The 23870-nt window shown below is 48.9% G+C and overlaps 1 protein-coding gene across 2 annotated transcripts in view; it reads left to right on the top strand.

The window, feature by feature from the left end:
* XPC (XPC complex subunit, DNA damage recognition and repair factor) overlaps positions 1 to 23870 on the top strand; it is a 36606-nt gene that overhangs the window by 11722 nt on the left and 1014 nt on the right. For both annotated transcript variants that reach the window (XM_034997413.1, XM_034997415.1), the window contains exons 4-15: positions 6425 to 6548; positions 7746 to 7830; positions 9357 to 9514; positions 10004 to 10124; positions 13454 to 13543; positions 14422 to 15321; positions 16569 to 16729; positions 20289 to 20370; positions 21227 to 21361; positions 21442 to 21611; positions 22104 to 22197; positions 22748 to 22837. In XM_034997413.1, coding sequence (XP_034853304.1) covers positions 6425 to 6548; positions 7746 to 7830; positions 9357 to 9514; positions 10004 to 10124; positions 13454 to 13543; positions 14422 to 15321; positions 16569 to 16729; positions 20289 to 20370; positions 21227 to 21361; positions 21442 to 21611; positions 22104 to 22197; positions 22748 to 22837 — 2210 coding nt within the window. The remainder of the gene's footprint in view (positions 1 to 6424; positions 6549 to 7745; positions 7831 to 9356; positions 9515 to 10003; positions 10125 to 13453; positions 13544 to 14421; positions 15322 to 16568; positions 16730 to 20288; positions 20371 to 21226; positions 21362 to 21441; positions 21612 to 22103; positions 22198 to 22747; positions 22838 to 23870) is intronic.

Genomic DNA, 23870 nt, shown 5'->3' with positions numbered 1-23870 from the left:
AACACGAAACCAGCCCTACAAGAAATCTTGAAAGGAGTCCTCTAAGCAAAGAGAGAGCCTAAAAGCAACATAGACCAGAAATGAACACAGACAATATAGTGTAACAGTCACCTTACAGGCAATACAATGGCACTAAATTCCTATCTTTCAATAGTTACGCTGAATTAAATGGACTGAATGCCCCAATCAAAAGACACAGGCTATCAGATTGGATTAAAAAGCAAGACCCATCGATATGCTGTCTGCAAGAGACTCATTTTAGACCCAAAGACACCTCCAGATTGAAAACGAGGGGGTGGAAAACCATCTATCATGCTAATGGACATTAAAAGAAAGCTGGGGTGGCAATCCTTATATCAGACAAATTAAATTTTAAACCAAAGACTGTAGTAAGAGATGAGGAAGGACACTATATCCTACTTAAAAGGTCTATCCAACAAGACAATCTTAACAATTGTAAATATCTATGCCCCTAACATGGGAGCAGCCAATTATATAAGGCAATTAATAACAAAAGCAAAGAAACACATCGACAACAATACAATAATAATGGGGGACTTTAACACCCCCCTCACTGAAATGGACAGATCATCTAAGCAAAAGATCAACAAGGAAATGAAGACTTTAAATGACACACTGGACCAAATGGACTTCACAGGCATATTCAGAACATTCCATCCCAAAGCAGCGGAATACACATTCTTCTCTAGTGCCCATGGAACATTCTCCAGAATAGATCACATCCTAGGTCATAAATCAGGTCTCAACTGGTACCAAAAGATTGGGATCATTCCCTGCCCATTTTCAGACCACAATGCTTTGAAACTAGAACTCAATCACAAGAGGAAAGTCGGAAAGAACTCAAGTACATGGAGGCTAAAGAGCATCCTACTAAAGAATGAATGGATCAACCAGGAAATTAAAGAAGAATTTAAAAAATTCATGGAAACCAATGAAAATGAAAACACAGCTGTTCAAAATCTTTGGGATGCAGCAAAGGCAGTCCTAAGAGGCAAGTATATAGCAATACAAGCCTTTCTCAAGAAACAAGAAAGGTCTCAAGTACACAACCTAACCCTACACCTAAAGGAGCTGGAGAAAGAACAGCAAATAAAGCTTAAACCCAGCAGGAGAAGAGAAATAATAAAGATCAGAGCAGAAATCAATGAAATAGAAACCAAAAGCACAGTAGAACAGATCAACGAAACTAGGAGCTGGTTCTTTGAAAGAATTAACAAGACTGATAAACCCCTGGCCAGACTTATCAAAAAGAAAAGAGAAATGACCCAAATCAACAAAATCATGAATGAAAGAGGAGAGATCACAAACAACACCAAAGAAATACAAACAATTACAAGAACATATTATGAGCAACTCTGTGCCAGCAAATTAGATAACCTGGAAGAAATGGATGCATTCCTAGAGATGTATCAACTACCAAAACTGAACCAGGAAGAAATAGAAAACCTGAACAGACCTATACCCACTAAGGAAATTGACGCAGTCATCAAAAATCTCCCAACAAACAAAAGCCCAGGGCCAGATGGCTTCCCAGGGGAATTCTACAAACATTCAAAGAAGAATTAATACCTATTCTTCTGAAACTGTTCCAAAAAACAGAAATGGAAGGAAAACTTCCAAACTCGTTTTATGAGGCCACCATTACCTTGATCCCAAAACCAGACAAAGACCCCATCAGAAAGGAGAATTACAGACCAATATCCTTGATGAACATGGATGCAAAAATTCTCACCAAAATACTGGCCAGTAGGATCCAAAAGTACATTAAAAGGATTATTCACCACGACCAAGTGGGATTTATCCCTGGGCTGCAAGGTTGGTTCAACATCCGCAAATCAATCAACATGATACAATACATTAACAAAAGAAAGCACAAGAATCATATGATCCTCTCAATAGATGCAGAAAAAGCATTTGACAAAGTACAGCATCCTTTCTTGATCAAAACTCTTCAGAGTATAGGCATAGAGGGTACATACCTCAATATCATAAAAGCCATCTATGAAAAACCTACAGCAAATATCATTCTCAGTGGGGAAAAACTGAGAGCTTTCCCCCTAAGGTCAGGAACACGGCAGGGATGTCCACTATCACCACTGCTATTCAACATAGTATTAGAAGTCCTAGCCACAGCAATCAGACAACAAAAAGAAAATCAAAGGCATCCACATCGGCAAAGAAGAAGTCAAACTCTCACTCTTTGTAGATGATACGATATTTTATGTGGAAAACCCAAAAGACTCCATCCCAAAACTGCTAGAACTCATACAGGAATTCAGTAAAGTGGCAGGATATAAAATCAATGCACAGAAGTCAGTGGCATTCCTATACACCAACAACAAGACAGAAGAAAGAGAAATTAAGGAGTCGATCCCATTTACAATTGCACCCAAAACCATAAGATACCTAGGAATAAATCTAACCAAAGAGACAAAGGATCTGTACTCAGAAAACTATAAAATACTCATGAAAGAAATTGAGGAAGACACAAAGAAATGGAGAAACGTTCCATGCTCATGGATTGGAAGAACAAATATTGTGAAGATGTCAATGCTACCTAGAGCAATCTACACATTCAGTGCAATCCCCATCAAAATACCATCCACTTTTTTCAAAGAAATGGAACAAATAATCCTAAAATTTGTATGGAACCAGAAAAGACCCCGAATAGCCAGAGGAATGTTGAAAAAGAAAAGCAAAGCTGGCAGCATCACGATTCCGGACTTCCAGCTCTATTACAAAGCTGTCATCATCAAGACAGTATGGTACTGGCACAAAAACAGACCCATAGATCAGTGGAACAGAATAGAGAGCCCAGAAATGGACCCTCAACTCTATGGTCAACTAATCTTTGACAAAACAGGAAAGAATGTCCAGTGGAAAAAAGACAGTCTCTTCAACAAATGGTGTTGGGAAAATTGGACAGCCACATGCAGAAGAATGAAACTGGACCATTTCCTTACACCACACACAAAAATAGACTCGAAATGGTTGAAAGACCTCAATGTGAGACAGGAGTCCATCAGAATCCTAAAGGAGAACACAGGCAGCAACCTCTTCGACCTCAGGTGCAACAACTTCTTCCTAGAAACATCGCCAAAGGCAAAGGAAGCAAGGGCAAAAATGAACTATTGGGACTTCATCAAGATAAAAAGCTTTTGCACAGCAAAAGAAACAGTCAACAAAACCAAAAGACAACCGACAGAATGGGAGAAGATATTTGCAAATGACATATCGGATAAAGGGCTAGTATCCAAAATCTATAAAGAACTTATCAAACTGAACACCCAAAGAACAAATAATCCAATCAAGAAATGGGCAGAAGACATGAACAGACATTTTTCCAAAGAAGACATCCAAATGGCCAACAGACACATGATAAAGTGCTCAACATTGCTCGGCATCAGGGAAATCCAAATCAAAACCTCAATGAGATACCACCTCACACCAGTCAGAATGGCTAAAATTAACAAGTCAGGAAACGACAGATGTTGGTGGGGATGTGGAGAAAGGGGAACCCTCCTACACTGTTGGTGGGAATGTAAGCTGGTACAACCACTCTGGAAAACAGTATGGGGGTTCCGCAAAAAGTTGAAAATAGAGCTACCATACGATCCAGCAATTGCACTACTGGGTATTTACCCCCAAGATACAAATGTAGGGATCCGAAGGGGTACGTGCACTCTGATGTTTATAGCAGCAATGTGCACAATAGCCAAACTGGAAAGAGCCAAGATGTCCATGGACAGATGAATGGATAAAGAAGATGTGGTATATATATACAATGGAATATTATGCAGCCATCAAAAGGAATGAGATCTTGCCATTGGCAATGACGTGGATGGAACTGGAGGGTGTTATGCTGAGTGAAATAACTCAATCAGAGAAAGACATGTATCATACGACCTCACTGATATGAGGAATTCTTAATCTCAGGAAACAAACTGAGGGTTGCTGGAGTGGGGGGTGGGGTGGGAGGGATGGGGTGGCTGGGTGATAGACACTGGGAAGGGTATGTGCTATGGTGTGCGTTGTGAATTGTGCAAGATTGTTGAATCACAGATCTGTGCCTCTGAAACAAATAATGCAATATATGTTAAGAAAAAAAAAAAAGAAGATAGCAGGAGGGGAAGAATGAAGGGGGGGAATCGGAGGGGGAGACGAACCATGAGAGACGATGGACTCTGAAAAACAAACTGAGGGTTCTAGAGGGGAGGGTGGTAGGAGGATGGGTTAGCCTGGTGATGGGTATTAAAGAGGGCACGTTCTGCATGGAGCACTGGGTGTTATGCACAAACAATGAATCATGGAACACTACATCAAAAACTAATGATGTAATGTATGGTGATTAACGTAACAATAAAAAAGAATATAGAATTTAAAAAAAAAAAGAAAAGCCCCTAATTGTTACAAAAATATCCTTCATAGCTGTTGTTTGCCTGTTTCTAATCCAGGGTCTAATCAAGGTGTGAGTTACATCTCTTTAGTCTCCCTTAGCCTAGACACCCCACCTAGCATCTTTTTTTGCTTTTTGTAGCACTGCTATTTTTGAGGAGTCCTGGCCTCTTCTTTTGTGGGATGTCTCTTATTCTAGTTTTGTCTGATAAATAGGCACCTCAGGGTGGTGGTAAACGTGTTTCAGTATCCCCTGGGTTCTTATAAACTGTAAGTTAAGACTTGATTGAATTTAGGTTAAACTTTTTTTTTTTTTTTGCAAAAATACTTCATACTGCATCCATTAAGAGGCTCCTAATGTCAGTTTGTCCTACTAGTGATGCTAAGTGTGATCATATAATGTGGTTCTGGCAGATTGTGACAATATAAAGGTACATTTTTCCTCTGTAATTAACCATCTCGGGTGGTACTCTGATTCTGTGTGAATATCTTATTCTCCAGTAACTTTTTACTTCATGGTTTTTAGTATGCATTTATCTTTACTGAATCAAAGATTTTTTTTTTTTAATATTTTTGTTTATTTATTTGACAGAGAGAGACACAGCGAGAGAGGGAACACAAGCAGAGGGAGTGGGAGAGGGAGAAGCAGGCTTCCCTCTGAGCAGGGAGCCTGATGCAGGGCTCAATCCCAGGACCCTGGGACCATGACCTGAGCTGAAGGCAGATGCTTAACGACTAAGCCATCCAGGCGCCCCTGAATCAAAGATTATTTTAATGAGCATCGCAAAATGGAACTTTCTGATTCTGTCATCTCATATGCATTTATCAGATGACTTTGTAAAGAAGAGCTCTCTCTTTTAAGAATTTTATTTATTTTGAGTATCACTATGGACTTAGAGATATTTTAAATACTCATGTGTTATCAGTTATCATCATTATACTTTTTGATCTTCAGATTGTCCCAGATTTGGCTAGTAAGAGCTCCTTTAAGCCAGCTACCTTACTGTGTCCTTTTGACATGGCCTCATTCTCAAAAACGTTTTTGAGAACATTTTTGTTTTTTGGCACAAGAAGATGTTCCAGGCCCATCCTATATTCTTCTTGCTCCAGACCTATAATCAACTTTTGTTTCTCCAGGAAAGCCTGGCTCATTCACTAGTGACTGGTATGTAGAAACCATATCTTGGCATGAGGTGTGTTCATTGCCAATGGGGTGTCACTGCTTCTGGGCCCAGAGCCTCTTTAAAGGGGCCTTTGCTAATGAAGTTCACAGATCCAGTTTAGTGAATTCAGTTTATTTCAGCTAGGGTTTACAAGTGATGTAGAGGATAAAGAGATAAAAAAGATGCATTCCTTATCATTACAAGTTTGCAGTTGGGGCTGAAGACCACTAAATCATGCCTGTATATGAAGCAAATTATGATATGCATTATTTTAGTAATACAGAATAGGAAATTGTTCTTTGGGGTTTTTTTTCTCTTGGAGAAAGACTGTCTCTACTAAAACACACACATGAGCATTAGTTCCTTGATACCAGAGGTGTGGTTCTAATTCAACTCAGTATCTCTGTGCCTCAGTTTCCTCCTCTAAGGGCTGTTTCTCTGGGTTGTTCAAGTTAAATGAGAAATAAATGTAAAACAGCACAGTCTGTGGCATTTTTGAGATACTCAAAGCATTGTAGGAGTAGGGGTCTCCTATCTTGCATCTGTTCTTCACTCCCCGCAGAACCTCCATTTTGTTCAGTATGATAGCTATCATAATTATTATTATTACTAGTTTTTTAAAAAGATTTTATTTATTTATTTTGAGAGAGAAAGAGCGCAGTGAGGAGGGGCAGAGGGAGAAGAATCTCAAGCAGACTCCACGCTCAGCGTGGAGCCTGATGTGGGGCTCGATCCCATGACCCTGAGATCATGACCTGAGCTGAAAACAAGAGTTGGCCACTTAACCAACTGAGCTACCAGGTGCCCCTATGATTACTGATTTAAAAAAACATTATTGTTGATAGAACTTGGTGAACCTGTGCCAGGTGATGTGGGAGAAAATGCAGCCTTCTCTAAATCTGTCCTGCCTGTGAAACCAGTGGAGATAGAGATTGAAACACCCCAGCAGGCGAAAGCAAGGGAAAGAAGGTAAGATTATCTTACCTTGTCTGTAGATTCCTGTCACACAAAATGAGCAAGAGCTGCTACTTAACACAAGTTTGTTTTTTTTTTTTTAAAGATTTATTTATTTATTTGAGAGATCGAGAATGAGAGAGAGTACATGAGAGGGGGGAGGGTCAGAGGGAGAAGCAGGCTCCTCACCGAGCAGGGAGCCCGATGCGGGACTCGATCCCGGGACTCCAGGATCATGACCTGAGCTGAAGGCAGTTGCTTAACCAACTGAGCCACCCAGGCGCCCTAACACAAGTTTTTGAGAAACACATAGGAGACGGGGGCTGAGTACCAATGTGGTTAGGAGCCTTAGGTGAGAGAGTCCCACGTTCAAAATTCCTGGTTTATTCTCTGGCTGGGGCAGACATGGGAAGAGGAAATCCTTAGTGTTGAACATCTGGTGTGTGCCGAGGACTCTGTAGGTTGTCCATTGTCTTACTTAAACTTGAAGATAGTTTGTGGATGAGATCGTGGAGGCTCAGAGAAGTTAAGTAACATTTCAGGAGTCACTCAGCCAGGGAGCAGATGAGCCAAGATCCAAATCCCTCTCTGGCCAACTTGACACTCATGCTTTCGCACCACATTACACTGCGCGATGTGAGCCAGTGCCCCCCTATGGTAGGGAGCCCCCACTCCATCCCAGGATCGCCAGGACTAGTGCAGCCACTGGTGGCTTGGGAACGTGAGCACAACGCCCGGCAGTTAATTGGCGAATGAGTCCCACTCTGTGTGCACTCTGCACATTGATGGGCACATCATTAGGCACGAAGGAGGAGGACAGATGCATGGGACACAGGCATGAAAGAGATCGCCCAGCAGAACAGCACCATACAAATGAGTGTGCACCAATTTAGCACGGAAGTCCTGGTGCAAAGGACGGAATCAGTGGTCGGGAGGTCAGACAGGCAGGGAAGCCTCCTTGGAGGATGTGTGTTTCGAAGCACGGCTATGAGGCGTGACGGGTGGAGAATGTCCCGAGCCAAGGTGTGCAGGTGAGAAGGAGCAGAAAGCCAGCGGAAAACAGGCAGCTTGCTGGTGTGCCCGAGTAGCACAGCCTCGGGCAGGAGAACCAGGAGAGTGATTCAGGAGCTATGACGCGGGACTGGGGGCTGGGCTCAGGGCTCAGGGCTCAGTCTCCCACTTCATTCTCGGATTTTTCCATGTGCATGGCAGTGAAAGGATAAAAGTGGAGTTTGAGACCTATCTTCGGAGGATGATGAAACGTTTCGGTAAAGAAGTCCGCGAGGACACGCACAAGGTAAGGGCAAGGGCAGGGGGCGAAGGGACAGTGTCCTCTCTGTCGAGGCAGGGCAGTGTGGTGCACGCAACCTCGGTTCTCAGTCAAGCCTGGCTTTGTTTGGCTCCTCTACTCACTGTGTGGCCTTGGCGAGTTTCTTTGTCTCCCTGAGCCTTGGTTTCCTCATCTTTGAGGTGGGGGGTGATAAGTGCCTGCCTCGGAGGGGGGTTGTAGGGACGGAGCAAACATGACACGCAAGGTCCGGAGCACAGAGCCGGCACAAAGCAGGGCCGGACCCACAGGCACTCTCCCGCCATCCCTTCCTCCACCTGTTTCATAACCTCAGTTCCCACCACCGCTGAAGAGATGGTGTCTTTGACTTCAGGGGGCAGTTATTGAACCGCATCATGGACCTCACAAGGTACTTGGCTTTGTGGGGTTAGAGACTTGTATAAAGCTTCTTTCCTGCCATTAAGGAGCATCTGATCTCAGAGATGGAACAAGACAGACTTCAAAACAGGACATTCAAGACTCAGAACACGGAAGGGGACCGGTGTGGGTCAGGTGGCTGAGGAAGGCAGCTTTATTTAAGAGAAGGGCCAGCGGGTAGCGGTGGGGGGAGGGCGGAGCTGGGGAGGCTGCCCGCGCCAAGTGCAGAGGGCATGGTGGGACAGCCCGTGTGTCTGCGTCTTGGACGGTACGTGCGTTGGTGGCCTGTGAGTGAGGGAAGGGCGCTTGGATGTCCCCCTGATGGGCAGTGAGCAACCAGAGCGGGTAGAGCTTGCAGGGCTGGAAGAGACGGTGTGTCTACAGCAGCCGCAGAAATGGGGAGATGAGACGAGCACAGAGCAAGGACAGTGAGGAGACAAGACACCCGCCTCCCTGAGGCCTTGAGCACGTGAGACAGCTGTGCTGCTTGTAGCTTTGGGAAGAGGTGAAATGAGGGAAAGAGTTCATATGACTCCAAGATGGGAAGCTCAAGTGAGGGGAGAAGAGCGGAGCCATTGACTGAAATGGGGAGGTCCTCGGTGGGGAGGAAGGGAAAAGGATGTAAGGTTGTGGAGGAGGTGGTGAGGAGTCATGTGACCATCTCTGGAGCTCTGGTGGGGGGCCAGCTTGCCTTGGGGTCTGCAGCGGAAGAGGCTGGGTCCTGGCACCCAGGGAAGGGCGCAGAGAGCTGTCTGGTGAACCTGCGCTGTCCCCCAGCTTGGACAGCTATTGGCGCTTGCACAGTCTCTCCCTTCTCTCCCCCGACTCACTTTTCCTCCCGATCTTTTTGGAGCAAATCCTGCAGCATATGTTTAAAAGACAAGGCCTTTAAAAAAAAAAAAGTCTGTATTCTGCAATTTTGAGATTTGGTTATTTGAGGGAATAAGTATCTAGGGGGAAGACAGGGTGAAAAACATGATCTTGGGAAATGGCTAATGTTGGGATTTTTACTTCCTTGTGTGTAGAAATAACAGATAATTCCCGCCCACAAAACATCTCTCAGTGTGGCAGCAAAAACCCTTCTAGTTCTCGGCCTACCATCTTCCCCTTCTTTCCAGGTTCACCTGTTGTGCCTGCTGGCAAATGGTTTCTATCGAAGTAACATCTGCAGCCAGCCGGATCTGCTTGCTATTGGCCTGTCCATCATCCCAGCTCGCTTTACCAGAGTGCTACCTCAAGACGTGGATGCCTGTTACCTGTCAAACCTGGTGAAATGGTATGGCCCTCCAGCCCGTCCTGCGAAGCCCTAGTATAGGACTTGTGTCTCTCAGAGGCTGGGGGCAGGTCAGTTCCCACAGACTTTCCCTGAGGGGTTCCTATATGCCGAGCCTTGAGCACAGCCTTGAAGATAGAGACGTGTCAGGCATGCTCTCTGTCCTGGAAGAGCTCCTAGGCTGGCTGGGGAGACAGATGCACCCCAGGTAGTCAGGATAGTGTGAGGAGCACTCGGGAAGAGGTCTGCTGGGGCCTGTAGGTGCACGGAGCAGCTGGGGGGCTGGGAACCTCCCAGGGACATGAAGTCTGCTGGGGTCTTCAGTGGTGAGCCGGGGTCAGCCACACGGACTGGGAAGATGAGAACAGAGGCAGGCAAGGCTCACGATTCCCTTCTGAGACTCTCCTGTCTGATTTGCTTGGCTATAAAAGGATAGCAAGCGTTCCTCTTTGCCCTCACCTGTGACACAGGGAACGCCTGGTTTCTCTCCAGGTTCATTGGTACATTTACAGTTAATGCAGACCTCTCAACCAACGAACGCGATGGTCTACAGACGACGTTGGAAAGGAGGTTTGCTATTTACTCTGCGCGGGATGATGAAGAGTTGGTCCATGTAAGTGATTCCTCTTGGTGCCAGTATTTTCTAGGACCGTGAGCTAATGACCATGGCAGTCACGTGCCAGATGCCATTCCAGTGTTTTCCATGTTCTTCCTTATTCATTGCTTGTGAAATAAAAAATAGGTTCTGAAGCTCAGAGAGGCCAAAGAACTTTCTCAGGGTCATTCCGCTGGTAAGCACTGGAGTCAGGTTCAGGACCAGTGTGTGGGGTGGAAAGCCTGCATTCGTTCTGTTGCTTGGTGTCCTGGGGCATTAAGCACGTACTTTTTGGTCAGGTGCCCTAGAATTGTTTCCATTAACTATTCAAAAATTATGTTCAGAAGTCCCAAGGAGGGCGCCTGGGTGGCTCAGTTGGTTAAGCAACTGCCTTCGGCTCAGGTCATGATCCTGGAGTCCCGGGATCGAGTCCTGCAACGGGCTCCCTGCTCGGCAGGGAGTCTGCTTCTCCCTCTGACCCTCCCCCCTCTCATGCTCTCTGTCTCTCATTCTCTCTCTCTCAAATAAATAAATAAAATCTTAAAAAAAAAAAAAAAAAGAAGTCCCAAGGAAATGTTTTTTCAAACTGTCAGATTTCTGCTGAAATCTGTCAGAAAGCTTTTCCCTACCTTCCGATTGGAGAAGTGACATTGGCCGGCAACAGTGCAGTGAGGAGAGTTCTGTCTACCGAAAATAGAGGTAGAAATATGGCTTTATCCCCGAAAGATTCCTATTCATTACATGTACTTATATCTGAGCCCCAGCTTCTCTGTTTGTTTAGGGAAAGAGACCAGACTTCTTGGATCTTAAAAGCCCAAATGACTGGCATCTTTACCTCTCTTCTGATTCGGCTTGAAAAAGCCTAAGACACCTGACGTGGCCAGTGATATTGCCCTAATACCACCACCCAGGGAAAAGCATTAATATTAGAGACTTATCCTCCCAAACTCTGTTCCTGTGTGTATTTCCAAAATGTTTTACCCCCCCTAAAAGGCTACCATGTGCCCATTAAATAGTTACTCCCCATCCTACTCCCTCCAGCACCTGGCAGCCACAGTCTGCATTCTGTCCCTACGCATTTACTTGTTCTGGATGTTTTTCGTGGAATAAGTATCATGTAACCTTTTGTGTCTGGCTTCTTTCACTTAGCATAGTGTTTTCAAGGTTTATCCATGTTGTAGCTTGTGTCAGCACTTTGTTTCTTTTTATGGCTTTATATTATCCCATTGGATGGCTAGACCACATTTTGTGTATTTGTTAGTTCCTGGACATTTAGGTTGTTTCCACCTCTTGGCTATTGTAAAGAGTACTAATATCAACATGTGTACGTACTTGACTACTTGTTTTCAGTTCTTTTAGGTGTATACCCAGGAGTGGAGTTGCTGAGTCATTTTATGTTTAACTTTTTGAAGAATTGTCAAACTTTTCCGCGGATGCCCCATTTTATATTCCCACCAGCAATGTACAAGGGCTCCAATTTCTCCAGATCTTCTCTAACACTTGTATTTTCCTTTTTTCTTTTTTATTCTAGCCATCCTAATAAGTGTGAAGTGCTAGCTCATTGTGGGTTGGATTTACATTCCCCTGGGGACTCATGATGGTTATCGCCTTCATGTGTATGTTGGCCATTCGTGTATCTTCTTCAGAGAAACGCCTATTCAAATCCTATGCCCGTTTTTTAGTTGTGTTCTTCGTCTTTTTATTGTTCAGTTGTGAGGATTCCTTCTATATTCTAGATACTAACCCGCTCTCAGATATATGCAGATATTTTCTCCTATCCCGTAGGTTGTCTTTTCTGGAGAAAGTGTGTTGAGGCACAAAAATTTTAATTTTGATGAAGTCTGCTTTTTCTTTTCTTTTCTTTCTTTTTTTTTTTTTTAAAGATTTTATTTATTTGACAGAGAGAGACACAGCGAGAGAGGGAACACAAGCAGGGGGAGTGGCAGAGGGAGAAGCAGGCTTCCCGCGGAGCAGGGAGCCTGATGTGGGGCTCGATCCCAGGACCCTGGGATCATGACCTGAGCCGAAGGCAGCCGCTTAACTGACTGAGCCACCCAGGCGCCCCAAGTCTGCTTTTTCTATTTTTCTTTTATTCCTTATACTTTTGGTGTCATATCTAAGAATCCAGTGCCAAATCTAAGATCATGAAACTTTTCCCCCTTACGTTTTCTTCTAAGAGTTTTATAGTTTCAGCTCTTACATCCATTTTGAGTCTTCCATACATTTTGAGTTAATGTTTATATATGATGTGAGGTCTCAGTTCGACTCCATCCTTTTTGCATGTGGGTATCTAGTTGTCCCGGTGTCCTTGGTTGAGGAGACTATTCTTCCAGCTGTTTGTTGTGTTATCTTCACTACTGGTAAGAAGAGACAAGTCTTGGCACCCTCATCAAAAAGCAGTTGGCCGTCGGCATCTGGTTACTTTGAATTGCCTTTGGCCGTTGGGACTCCTTCGTCTCCTCCATCTGCCAGTTTGTGGGTCTTCCCTCATCCTTCCTGTCTTGACACTTTTCAGACTACTGCTTAGGAATTTTGTAGAGTGTCTCTCAGTTTGGGTTTCTTTGATGTTTTCTCATCCTCCCCACCAAGCCGCTTTTAACTCCAGAAGAAATAGGCAAAAGTCATTATTTTTTTCGATATAATGCAGCGTCTCACAGAAAACACGCCCTCCTGTTTGTGGCTTTCTCAGTCGGGCATTAGAGTAACTCATGAGATGCTGAGGTCTGCGTGGGAAGATCTTGCTCAGGTGCTTTATCACTGTCGCCGTTTTGGAGGTTCATTCCCCTGAGGAGGCTCCCCTCCTTACAGGTAAGCAGAAGTTGTAGAACTGCAGCCTCCAGTGGAAAGATTCGTTGTGGGGAAAATGGTAAACAGAATAGACTTTGGAGATCTGGTGATGATGATGTTTTCTACTTTTTCTTCTCAAAGTGATACTTCGTTTGTTTTATTTTATTCATAATTACAACACATGTTGAATACAGGAGGTAGGTAAGCTGAAAAAAAAGATCACCTGTAAACACCCATAACCCAAAAATGGGTCCTTTTTTTTCTAAATACACATATATGTTTATGTGGTTTTTTTTTTTTTTTTTACAAAAATTAACATTACACATTAAAAACCAAACTTCTCTTTTCATCTAATATGTAGTGAACATCTTTCCATTTTTCTACAAAGATAAATCTCTTCAGCATCATTTTTAATACCGTGTAGGGTTCCCGGCTCCTGTTGTTCAGTTGTTTCTAACTCTTCCCTGTTATAAAAAAAACTACCACAACAAACACCATGGAATTAGTTAAATCCTCGATTTTTTTCTTAGGATAAATGCATCATTCTTTTCCCCCCACAGATATTTTTACTGATCCTCCGGGCCCTGCAGGTCCAGACCCGACTGGTGCTGTCTCTCCAGCCACTTCCTCTGAAGTTACCCACAGCAAAGGTGGGGTTCTCCTAAAAGGCAGTTGGCTCAGCAGGGAGGGAGAAATTACCAGACTTCCAAGAAAAAAATTGGTCATTGGACTATTTTTACGGGTTGGCATTCATGGAGCATGGGCCCCTTGGAGCCTGCCTTGCTCACCCCTGTGTTGGGAAGACTGGACACCAGTGGGCCTCCAGCAGCCTGAGCCTGGCATGCACAGAGGGGCCCAAGGGAGGGCCTGGCTCCCTGGTGGGTTAGTTTCTGCCTTGTGATGCAGCAGATTGGCCCCGTCCTCCTGCTCCTTGGCCGTGTGGAGTGGTAAGGGGTGAGGGACTCTGCGTTCTGCTGTCATCTAAGGAGGAGGCTCAGCACTAGACTTGCCGTGCTGTCAGCACCGTCTGAAACTTAGTGGTCCAGAGGATTTAATTCCATGTTCTTAAAGCTGCAAATTTAATAAGTCCATCAGTATTTGCTCGCAAGATATGTTATGTGCGAGGCGGGTATTGCCAAGGAAACTGAGACTCAGAGGTTTACACATAAGTAATAAATATTTGAGAAAATGTAAATAAACGTATATATTGTTGACTGAAACCACATAATGAATGAGAAGCAGAACTGGAGATGGAACCCAGGTTGGTCTGTTTCCCTTGCTGCCCCCACTCCCCTCCCCGAGCCAGGCGCTAGAGTGGAAAGAGTCCACTGTGGCTTAGCTAAGATGCCACAGATTTTAGTGAATACATTCTTACATTCCTAAAGGATTGCCAGCTCGACTCTGTCTGAGCTGGGGACATCCTGTGTATGCTGGTTCTGTAGCCAGTGACTTAGCCCTGGCAGATTATAGGATCTCTGTCATATCATGAGCACAAAAAGAAAAAACAAAATTTCCTGTTCTACTTAAGGGGAAGAAAGCTGCCAAGGAGACCTCTGCAGAAGATCCTGGGGGCTCCTTGGAGACTTGCAGCCCAGTTCCAGAAAGCCAAACCAGCCCCAAGACCAGCCAAGGAACCAGGCAGGAGGCCACGTCTTCTAAGGGCCCTGGAGGTCCAAGTGCCCAAGGGAAGAGGAGCCAGGCAGCCGCGGCCAAGAAGAAACGGAGAGAGCCCTCCTCCAGCGGGGAAGAGCCCAGGGCGGGAGGGCGGCAGGAGGCCACCCAGAGACGTCGGCCTGGCCGGGAGCGGCAGGTGGCCTCCAGGGTGTCTTATAAAGAAGAGAGTGGGAGTGACAAGGGCAGCAGCGGCTCTGACTTTGAGCTCTCCAGCGGGGAAGCCCCTCATTCATCTGATGAGGATTCTGAGCCTGGCCTTCCCAGGCAGAGGAGGGCCCCAGCCCCCCAGAGGACAAAGGCAGGGTCCAAGAGTGACTCCAGGACCCAACGTGGAAGGCACCCTCAGCACCCCAAGCACCCTAGCTTTCCAGCAGCATCCACGAGCTCTTCAAGCAGTAAGAGTAAGCGAGGCAGGAAAATCTCCAGTGGTGGTGAGGGGGCAGAAAGAGAGAAAGCAGCTGGTGTAGACCAGTGGCTAGAGGTGTTCTGTGAGCAGGAGGAAAAGTGGGTGTGTGTGGACTGTGTGCATGGTGTGGTGGGCCAGGCTCTGGCCTGTTACAAGTATGCCACCAAGCCCATGACCTACGTGGTGGGCATCGACAGTGATGGCTGGGTCCGGGATGTCACCCAGAGGTACGACCCAGACTGGATGACTGTGACCCGCAAGTGCCGGGTTGATGCCAAGTGGTGGGCTGAAACCCTGAGACCGTACCAGAGCCCGTTGGTGGAGAGGGAGAAGAAGGAAGACTCAGAGGTAAGGTCTGCTGTGGGCTCAAAGGCCCATCTTGGTGCCCCTTGTATGTGCCCGGCCCCGTGTGGGGGTATCACAATACTTTAGACCCGGGATGACTATTGCCCTAATTTTACCAGTTAAAAATGGAGGATCTGAGAGATTAACTGCCTTGGTATTTGAACCCACATCTATCAGGCTTCAAAGCCGTTATACAGCATACTTTTAGTTATTGCCTAGTTGTAAATTTGGAGCTTTAAAATATGTATGCATTCATATAAATTGCACTGAGTGAAAGAAGAAAAAACTCAGGAATGCAATGGCCATCTGTCCCCCCGCCCCGCTTGAGCCCCGAGTGCACGCTCACAGAAGCACACACGGACATCCCTTCTTGGATCTAGAACACTCGTCTCCTGGGGAGAAAGGGACTCGGGAGGGCGCACAGGGAAGCAGACTGCTAAAGCAGTACAGTTTGTGCTAGGACCGCCCACTGACCCGAGCTCCTTGTGCACGGCAGTCGCGTGGGGTGGAGCTCAGCATTTGCCCGGATTTGCTCATGAATGATGCCCACTTTGTCGGGGCAGGTGAAGCATGGGTTTATTTAGCATCCCCCATAGCAGTACAGTTCCCCAGTTCCGGTGCGTTGAGAGGGGCTGTTCCTGGTTCATTTTACTTAGATGTGACTGGGTGAGTGGGAATTGTGCAGATGGTGTCACAACGGACTATTTGAGGTGGAAGCTGCCTGAGCTTGGCCAGTCTGCTCTCATCTGCTGGGGCTGTTTGAAGAGATGCCAGGAGAGCTCAGGAGACCTTGATGACTAGCATGTGACTTACCGCAGTGGAATTGTCCACTGAGAAATCAGAGTCCTGAAAGAAGTGCCGAGAGAATGAGTTTTCCTCACAGGGGACTAAGGAGAGTTACACGGCGCGAACGGCCCATTTGAGGTTCCCGAGCAGGATCAAGTAGACCCACATTGCAGAGGACGGAAGGCCTTCTTCCTGCGGAAAACCGTGTGTCCTCCCTGAGGGCTAGGTCTGAGCACCGAGAATGAGTAGGTTAGATGACTTTCCACAGTTGCCACAGGCCACAGGATCCCATGCTTTATCTAAAACCTGCCTAGTACCAGACTACAGACGCTATGTTACAGTCACTGGTGCTCGCGAAACCTCTGCTCCACTGTTCCCTGCACAAGGTGGTCGAGGGAATGGCCCGCCTCAGACCTCACCTCCTCTTCCAGACATGCTCAGCGTTGTCTCTCTGGTCTTTGCAGTTCCAGGCAAAGCACCTGGGCCAGCCTTTGCCGACTGTCATTGGCACATATAAGAACCACCCTCTGTACGCGCTGAAGAGGCATCTCCTGAAATACGAGGCCATCTACCCTGAGACAGCCGCGATTCTTGGCTATTGTCGTGGAGAAGCGGTCTACTCCAGGTGCGTGAGGCAGCCAGGTGGCCCTGTGGGCTTCCCGCTGGCCTGGGACTAGCAGCCTTCTGCGGGAGGGGCTGCTTACATCAGCCCTTTTGTCAAACGGGATGAGCTGTGTGGTGTGGGTGTGGGTGTGGGTGTGTGCGCACACCGTCCCATGGGGCGCACATGTAGAAGGGATTCTAGTTTGAAGATGAAAACCACAAGGGTTAAAAGACCAGCAGGTGCAAAAGAGTTATGGGGGAAAAATTAAAAGTATGACAAGGTTTATATGGGACAATAGAAAATACACCCCTAAGATGTAAGTTAACAAAACTACAAAAGGAGGGAATACAAGATTTGATCATGAAAATTAAAGGGAGCAGATGTCTTAATGGGGACAGGGCTTCTGTTTGGAAAGATGGAAAAGTTCTGGAGGTGCGTGGTGGGGACAGTTACTCAACAGTGTGAATATACTTAATGTCACTGAACTGCACACCTAGAAATGGTTAAGATGGTACATTCTGTGTATATTTTATCCACACTAAAGAAAATTGCCAAAGAAGAGGGGAAGGGAATAAGAGTTAGAAGAAGAATGTAAGATATATACAAAATTTAAACAAAAGAATTTTTTTTTTTTTTAAAGATTTTATTTATTTGAGACAGAGAGAGAGAGAGCACATGAGAGGGGGGAGGGTCAGAGGGAGAAGCAGGCTTCCCGAGGAGCAGGGAGCCTGATGCGGGACTCGATCCAGGGACTCCAGGATCATCACCTGAGCCGAAGGCAGTCGCTTAACCAACAGCCACCCAGGCGCCCCAAAAGAAATTTTTTTAAGATTATTTACTTATTGAGAGAGAGCGTGCACATGTGAGAACGTGCAAGCAGGGTGGGGGCAGAGGGAAAGGGTTTCAAGCAGATTCGTTGCTGAGGACAGAGCCCAAGGCGGGGCTCCATCTCACAACCCTGAGATCATGGCCTGAGCCAAAATCCAAAGAGTCAGACACTTAACTGACGGCACCACCCAGGCGCCCCTAAAACAAAAAATCTTGGGGCGCCTGGGTGGCTCAGTCATTAAGCATCTGCCTTCGGCTCAGGTCATGATCCCAGGTCCTGGGATTGAGTCCCACATCGGGCTCCCTGCTCAGCGGAGAGCCTGCTTCTCTCCCTCTCCCACTCCCCCTGCTTGTGTTCACTCTCTTGCTGTGCCTCTGTCTGTCAAATAAATAAAATCTTAAGGTGAGAGAGAAAAATAGAAGCAGAACTTTTAAGAAAAATGGCAATAGAAAGAAATTACAATGGAATACTACTCAGCCATCAAAAAAATGAAATCTTGCCACTTGCAGTGACATGGAGGGAACTAGAGGGTATTAGGCTAAGTGAAAAAGTCAATCAGAGAAAGACAGTTATCATATGATCTCACTGATATGTGGAATTTAAGAAGCAAAACAGGATCATAGGGGAAGAGAGGAAACAATAAAACAAGACAAAATCAGGGAGACAAACCATAGGAGACTCTTAATCATAGGCAACAAACTGAGGGTTGCTGGAGGGGAGGGGTGTGGAGGGATGGGGTGGCTGGGTGATGGGCATTAGGGAGGGCATGTGATGGAATGAGCACTGGCTATTATTATATAAGACTGATGAATCACTGACCTCTACCTTTGAAACTATTAATACATTATATGTTAATTAATTGAATTTAAATAAAATGTGCCTCAAAAAAACAAAACAAAATGATAACTAAAAGAAGTGGCTTTTTAAAACACTGGAATGAGAGACCAAAAAATAGAGTAGAGGGTATTCTTAATAACCAGGACAAGAGAGAGAAAACAAGGCAACAGGGAAATCACAGGAGTAGGTGGTTCAGGGGCTCTGAGTGGGTGCAGCCCACTTCCTGCGTGCAGCCCTGCAGGGACCCAGCCTACACCCTCTGTTCAGGGTCTGTGGCTGAGCTTTCTGTTCCGTGTCAGGAGGCATCAGGCCTGGTCAGGGCCTCAGCTGCCGGCAGTCAGAGGCCCCAGGGCCCAGTCCCCCTGGTCGAGGGCGTAAGGCTCAGGCGTAAGGCACAGGTGGTTGAGGCAAAGCAGGCCGGTGGGAAGGAAGCAGGTGTGGTCCACAGGGACCACCACGTCAGTCATCGGAGAACGCATCAGAGGTAGACAGTTTTTTTGGTAGTAAAATACACAAAACCAAGTGTGCCACGTAACCATTTGTAAGCATACAGTTCAGTGGTGTTAAGGACATTGACTGGATCGTACAACCATCCCCACTGTCCGTCTCCAGAACTTCTTCATCTTCCCAAGCGGAAACTCGGTCCCCATGAAACAGGATCTCCCCCCTCCCCCGCAGCCCCTGGCGGCCACCATGCCGCTGTCTGGGCATTTGACTCCTTTGGGGACCTTATGTAAATGCGATCGTGCAGTAGTCGTCCTTTGGGGACTGGCCTCCAGGGACGGGCACTCGCGGTGCTTCCCCTTTCGGCTGTGCTGAGCAGTGCTGCTGCGAACGTGGGTGCACACATACCTCTTTGAGATTCTGCTGTCGCTCCTTTTGGGTGCATATGCCCAGAAGTACAATCGCGACTCGCGTGGTAATTCTGTGTCTCACTTTTTGAAGCCTCAACCTCCTGCCTTCCGCAGTGCCTGCCTTGTTTTCCGGTCCCACCAGCAGCATGCAGGGATGCCAGTTTCCCCCACCCTCGCCCACGCTTCCTTTTGGGTTTTTGGATAATAGCCGTCCTCGTGGGTGTGAAGTGGTTAGAAGTTGAGGTTTATCCTGACGGGGCTGTGTCCACTTCCCCGCTGTGCTCCTTGGAATGTCCTGACAGTGCCCGCCTGCCTCCCCCCTGCGCCCCCACGTGAAGACCATGACCGTGACGTAATTGCTCCTCTGGGTGATCAGAGCTGTGCAGCCTGCCGGGGGTGCCAGCCCTGACAGGACAGGCTCTGCTCCAGCACCCGGGCAGCGTCTGGTCTTCCTGCAGCCCGGCAAAGCACAGAGGACAGAGCTCATTATCCCTGGCTGATAGAGGGTGCCGCTGAGGCTCAGGAAGGGACAGTGGCTTGTGCGGGGCCCCCCGCCAGGCCGTGGCACGAGGAGGTGTGCACCGCAGGCCTCCGATGGGGCCGGAGCCGGAGGGCCTGCTCTGCGCACGGGAGCCCTCTCTCTGGCCAGAGTGCAGGGCTGCAAACTGAGGAAGAGATGAGCGCGCCCTGTCGGAGAAGGCTCAGCGAGGACGGCAGGTGGAACTCTTTGGAAAGTGGTCTTGCAAGGCCGGGTACAGCTCTTAGCTGTGGAAGGAGAGCGGAGCCAGAGGCTGCCGGGAATCGTGACTGCCACGGGCGTGCATCTTCATTCCGTGGTCACTCAGTAGCTCGTGGTTACAGTGTAAGTGGACACATCCCCGAGAAGATAGGAAGTCCAGGTTAGCCGTTCGCCCACCGCAGGTCCCCTGCTTCCCTCAGGAGCCGGGCCTGAGGAGAGAATCGAGGGCCGAGCCCTTCCTTCTGGGAGGCTGCGCGCACAGCTCCTTCAGCCCGGTGTGAACTGAGTGTGTCCTGTGTCTCCCCCTGTTGGCTCCCGCAGGGATTGCGTGCATACCCTGCACTCCCGGGACACGTGGCTGAAACAGGCGAGAGTGGTGAGGCTGGGAGAAGTGCCCTACAAGGTAACCATGGCGGGCGCCCTGCAGGCAGAGGCCTGGGCACTGAGGGCTGCTGAGGGCAGGCGGGGAGAGGCATCCAGGGCTGACTTTTCTGGCTTGAGAAAGACTGGAGGAAGCGAAAAGCATTCAAATATGTCTTACTCTAGTGGGGAATTTGTAAGCTGGATCTTTCAGAGCAAGCAAGACATGTGACACCTAAGGGTTGTAAAACAGGCTGCACGGGACCCTTTCCAGAAAAATGTGCCGAGCCCTGTGCTAGAGGCGCCCGGTGCGTCTGTCCCACTCCTCCTTGGAGCACTTAGGCAGCCTTCTCGCTCGTCCTCCCCAGTGAGACTTTTGGCCACTAGACATGGTCGGGGAGTGTGCGAGGAGTCCTAAGCTGTCAGTGCCTTCCAGAATGCACGACGCAGCTAGTTCCCGGGTTTAAATCCTGGCCCTGTCACTCACCTGGCCATGGGATTTCAGTGACTTCATCTCCGAGTCCCAGTCACCCTGTCTGTGATGAAAGTAGGGAGCATGGTGTGGCGGGTAAAAGCCTGGCTCCGGTCTGCGCTGTAGGCAGATAGTTTGCAGCTCCTGGGTCGCTCATCTGGCTGTGCAGTGGAGACGGCGATGGGACCCCCTTGCCGGACACAACCTGGGGCAGGGAGCGTCTGCAGGTGTTGGCTAGCGGTGGCCGTCCCCGGGGTCGCGCTGGTACTGGGCCCGGTAAGGGGGTAAGAGGCACGTGCATTTTGGGTCCGTTGTGGAGGTGAAATGAGGCCATGGGTTTAGGAAAGCCCTCAGCACGGTGCCCAGGATACAGTAAGTGCTTCGGCAGCGGCAGTCCGTCTGTCAACTGGCTGTCCCTCCGGGGCAGATGGTGAAAGGCTACTCCAACCGGGCCCGGAAAGCCCGCCTCACTGAGCCGCAGCTGCAGGACCACAACGACCTGGGCCTGTTCGGCGAGTGGCAGACGGAGGAGTACCAGCCGCCCGTGGCTATGGACGGCAAGGTGAGGGCAGCGCCCCGAGGGCTCGGGAACGGGTCGTGTCACGCTGCCGCTGGCCACACCCGCCCTGCCACCCCCTGCAGGTCCCCCGGAATGAGTTTGGGAATGTGTACCTCTTCCTGCCCAGCATGATGCCCGTCGGCTGCGTCCAGCTCAACCTGCCCAACCTGCACCGCGTGGCCCGCAAGCTGGACATCGACTGTGTCCAGGCCATCACCGGCTTCGATTTCCATAAAGGCTACTCCCATCCCATGTGCGTGAGGGGCCTTCCCCGGCGGCCGCAGGAGGGCTGGGGCAGGAAGTCCATGTGCGGGTTGAGGCCATTTTCCAGGTTTTACTCTGCATTTGCGAAGTCAGCCATAACACTTTACCTTTTACTTCCACACTTTCACTCTGGCGACTCTGCAGAGGCAGCAAAACCAGGGAAACCGCATGCTCCTGATGCCAGATGGAAACCGTCTCCTGGGGGTGGGGGCGGGGGAGCAAGCAAGGTCAGCACGCGTCCTGGTTAGGTGGCCTCTGTCCGCCCAGGGCGGGGGGCCTGGGGAGGACGCAGTGCCAGAGTCCACAGGCCTGCCTGGTGCCCGGGCGCTGTCAGCGGCTGTGGCTGGGATCACGGCGCCTGACGCCGGAAAGCCTTCAGGGCTCCGAGCGCCTGGGAGCCGCTGGCCGGCCTCCGCAAGGGAGAGCAGAGGCCGGAGCAGGCGGCAGCCTCAAGTGAGCCGTCCGCGTTGCGTGCTTACAGAACCGACGGGTACATTGTCTGCGAGGAATACAAAGACGTGCTCCTGGCCGCCTGGGAGAACGAGCAGGCGCTCATTGAGAAGCGGGAGAAGGAGGTGAGCCGTTTGGCCAGGGCGGGGGCCTGAGGTGCGAAAGCAGAGTGGCAGGGGAACACGAGCCCCCAGGTGGGGCAGGTGCCTCATTTGATGGTGGGTTAAAACAGGAGAGGCCACGTGCCCCAAAGCTCTTTCCAGCTCTCGGACTTTGCGGAAGGCACCCTAGGGAGCCAGCCCTGGATAAACAGGGTCCTGCCTCCACCTCACCATCCAGCATCCGTGTCCACCGGGTACTGGACCCCGGCTCCGGGGGCTACGGCACCTGCCGTCCACGCCTGCTTCTGCTGAAGGGAACTGCTGTGGTCCAAGCCTCCTCCTCGAAGATGTTAGAGTCGCTACCAGTTAAAAAGAGGCTTCTGTTTTGCTGCCTTTTATGTGCATCACTTTATAAATCACATCCCTTTTAAAACAGACTCGGCATGGTTGAGGGACTCTTTTAACCAAAAAGTCTTATTTTGGATCTTTATATGTTCATAGATTCCATCTTGATACTTCTCCTGAAAGTGACAGTACTCAACATTTTGTGTTCTCCGTTTCATTTTGCCGGCAGAAAAGAGAGAAGCGGGCCCTGGGGAACTGGAAGCTGCTGGTCAGGGGACTGCTCATCCGGGAGAGGCTGAAGCTTCGCTATGGGGACAAGGTCAGTGCGGCTCTTTTGGAAAGAAGACAAGCCCAGGTGGGAGAAGGGGACCCAGAACTGTGGGCCCAGATTCTGCCCAGAGATGCCTTGTGTTTTGACACCACAGTCCTGTGTCTCTGAGACATCTGTGTCCTAACCTTGTTGGGAAAGGTGTCCCTGGAGTCCACCTCAGCTGGCTCTTCCAGCCCCCAGCCCGACCCCGACGTCCCTGTCCTGCTCCTGTCCCCACAAGCAGGGGTCTAATCTCGTGCTAAACCGATCCAGGGAGAGACAGGCTCCCTGCGCCTGTGGCCGTCCTCCAGGCCTGGGGTTGCTCACTTAAGTCATGTTTCAGGGCACCTGCCCCGGCCTGGGCCAACCTGTGCGGAGTTGACATGCAGTCCTCAAAGGGCTCCCAGAGGGGCAGAGAGGCCCCTCCACGCAGCTGTGTGGTGAGATCAGGATTGGGTCAGACACAGAAATGTGCTCTGGGAACAGCCAAAACCGCACCTGTTGTCTCCCTGTCTCCAACCCTGAACTGCTGCCAGTTTGCCTTTAAAAGTGGCAAACTATTTTTGTCAGACTCCTCCCTCACATCCCTTTGGTGACCTGTCACCAGGCTTTATGTTGACTCCGTCCCCCCACGTGCTCTCACCTCACGCAGCCAAACCCTCCAGGCCCAGCTCCCCAGCCCAGCTGGCCCCGCGTCAGGGAGCGTCCCCTCGGAGCACTTGGCAAGGAGAGCTGGTCCGGGGCAGTTAAAGACATGAGTGCACTTTTGTGCAGAAGTGAGGTAAAGAAGTGCAAAGCACCAGTCCTGGGATCTCCTAGGTCGGGTTGTATGCTCCTTGAGGGCAGTCTCCTGCGTAAACATCTCTGCGTTTCCCAGCCCTGGGCCCAGAGCAAGTTCTCCAGTACCTGCTTGGCGGAGTCCCCAGTGCGAGGCTCCCCCAGCCCCACGTGGTGCCCCCGTCCTCTCAGAGTCACTGGCTCAGGGCAGGCTGCTGCTGGGGGCTTGACTGCCCCCCGGCGTTTCCCTGCCATCTGATGGCTG

This window comes from Mirounga leonina, unplaced genomic scaffold (genome assembly GCF_011800145.1).
Source record: "Mirounga leonina isolate KUSES-001 unplaced genomic scaffold, KU_Mleo_1.0 Mir_94, whole genome shotgun sequence".
In the NCBI taxonomy this organism is placed as follows: Eukaryota; Metazoa; Chordata; class Mammalia; order Carnivora; family Phocidae; genus Mirounga; species Mirounga leonina.
Note: the sequence above shows the minus strand (reverse complement) of the source record. Positions and strands in the feature narration are given on the sequence as shown.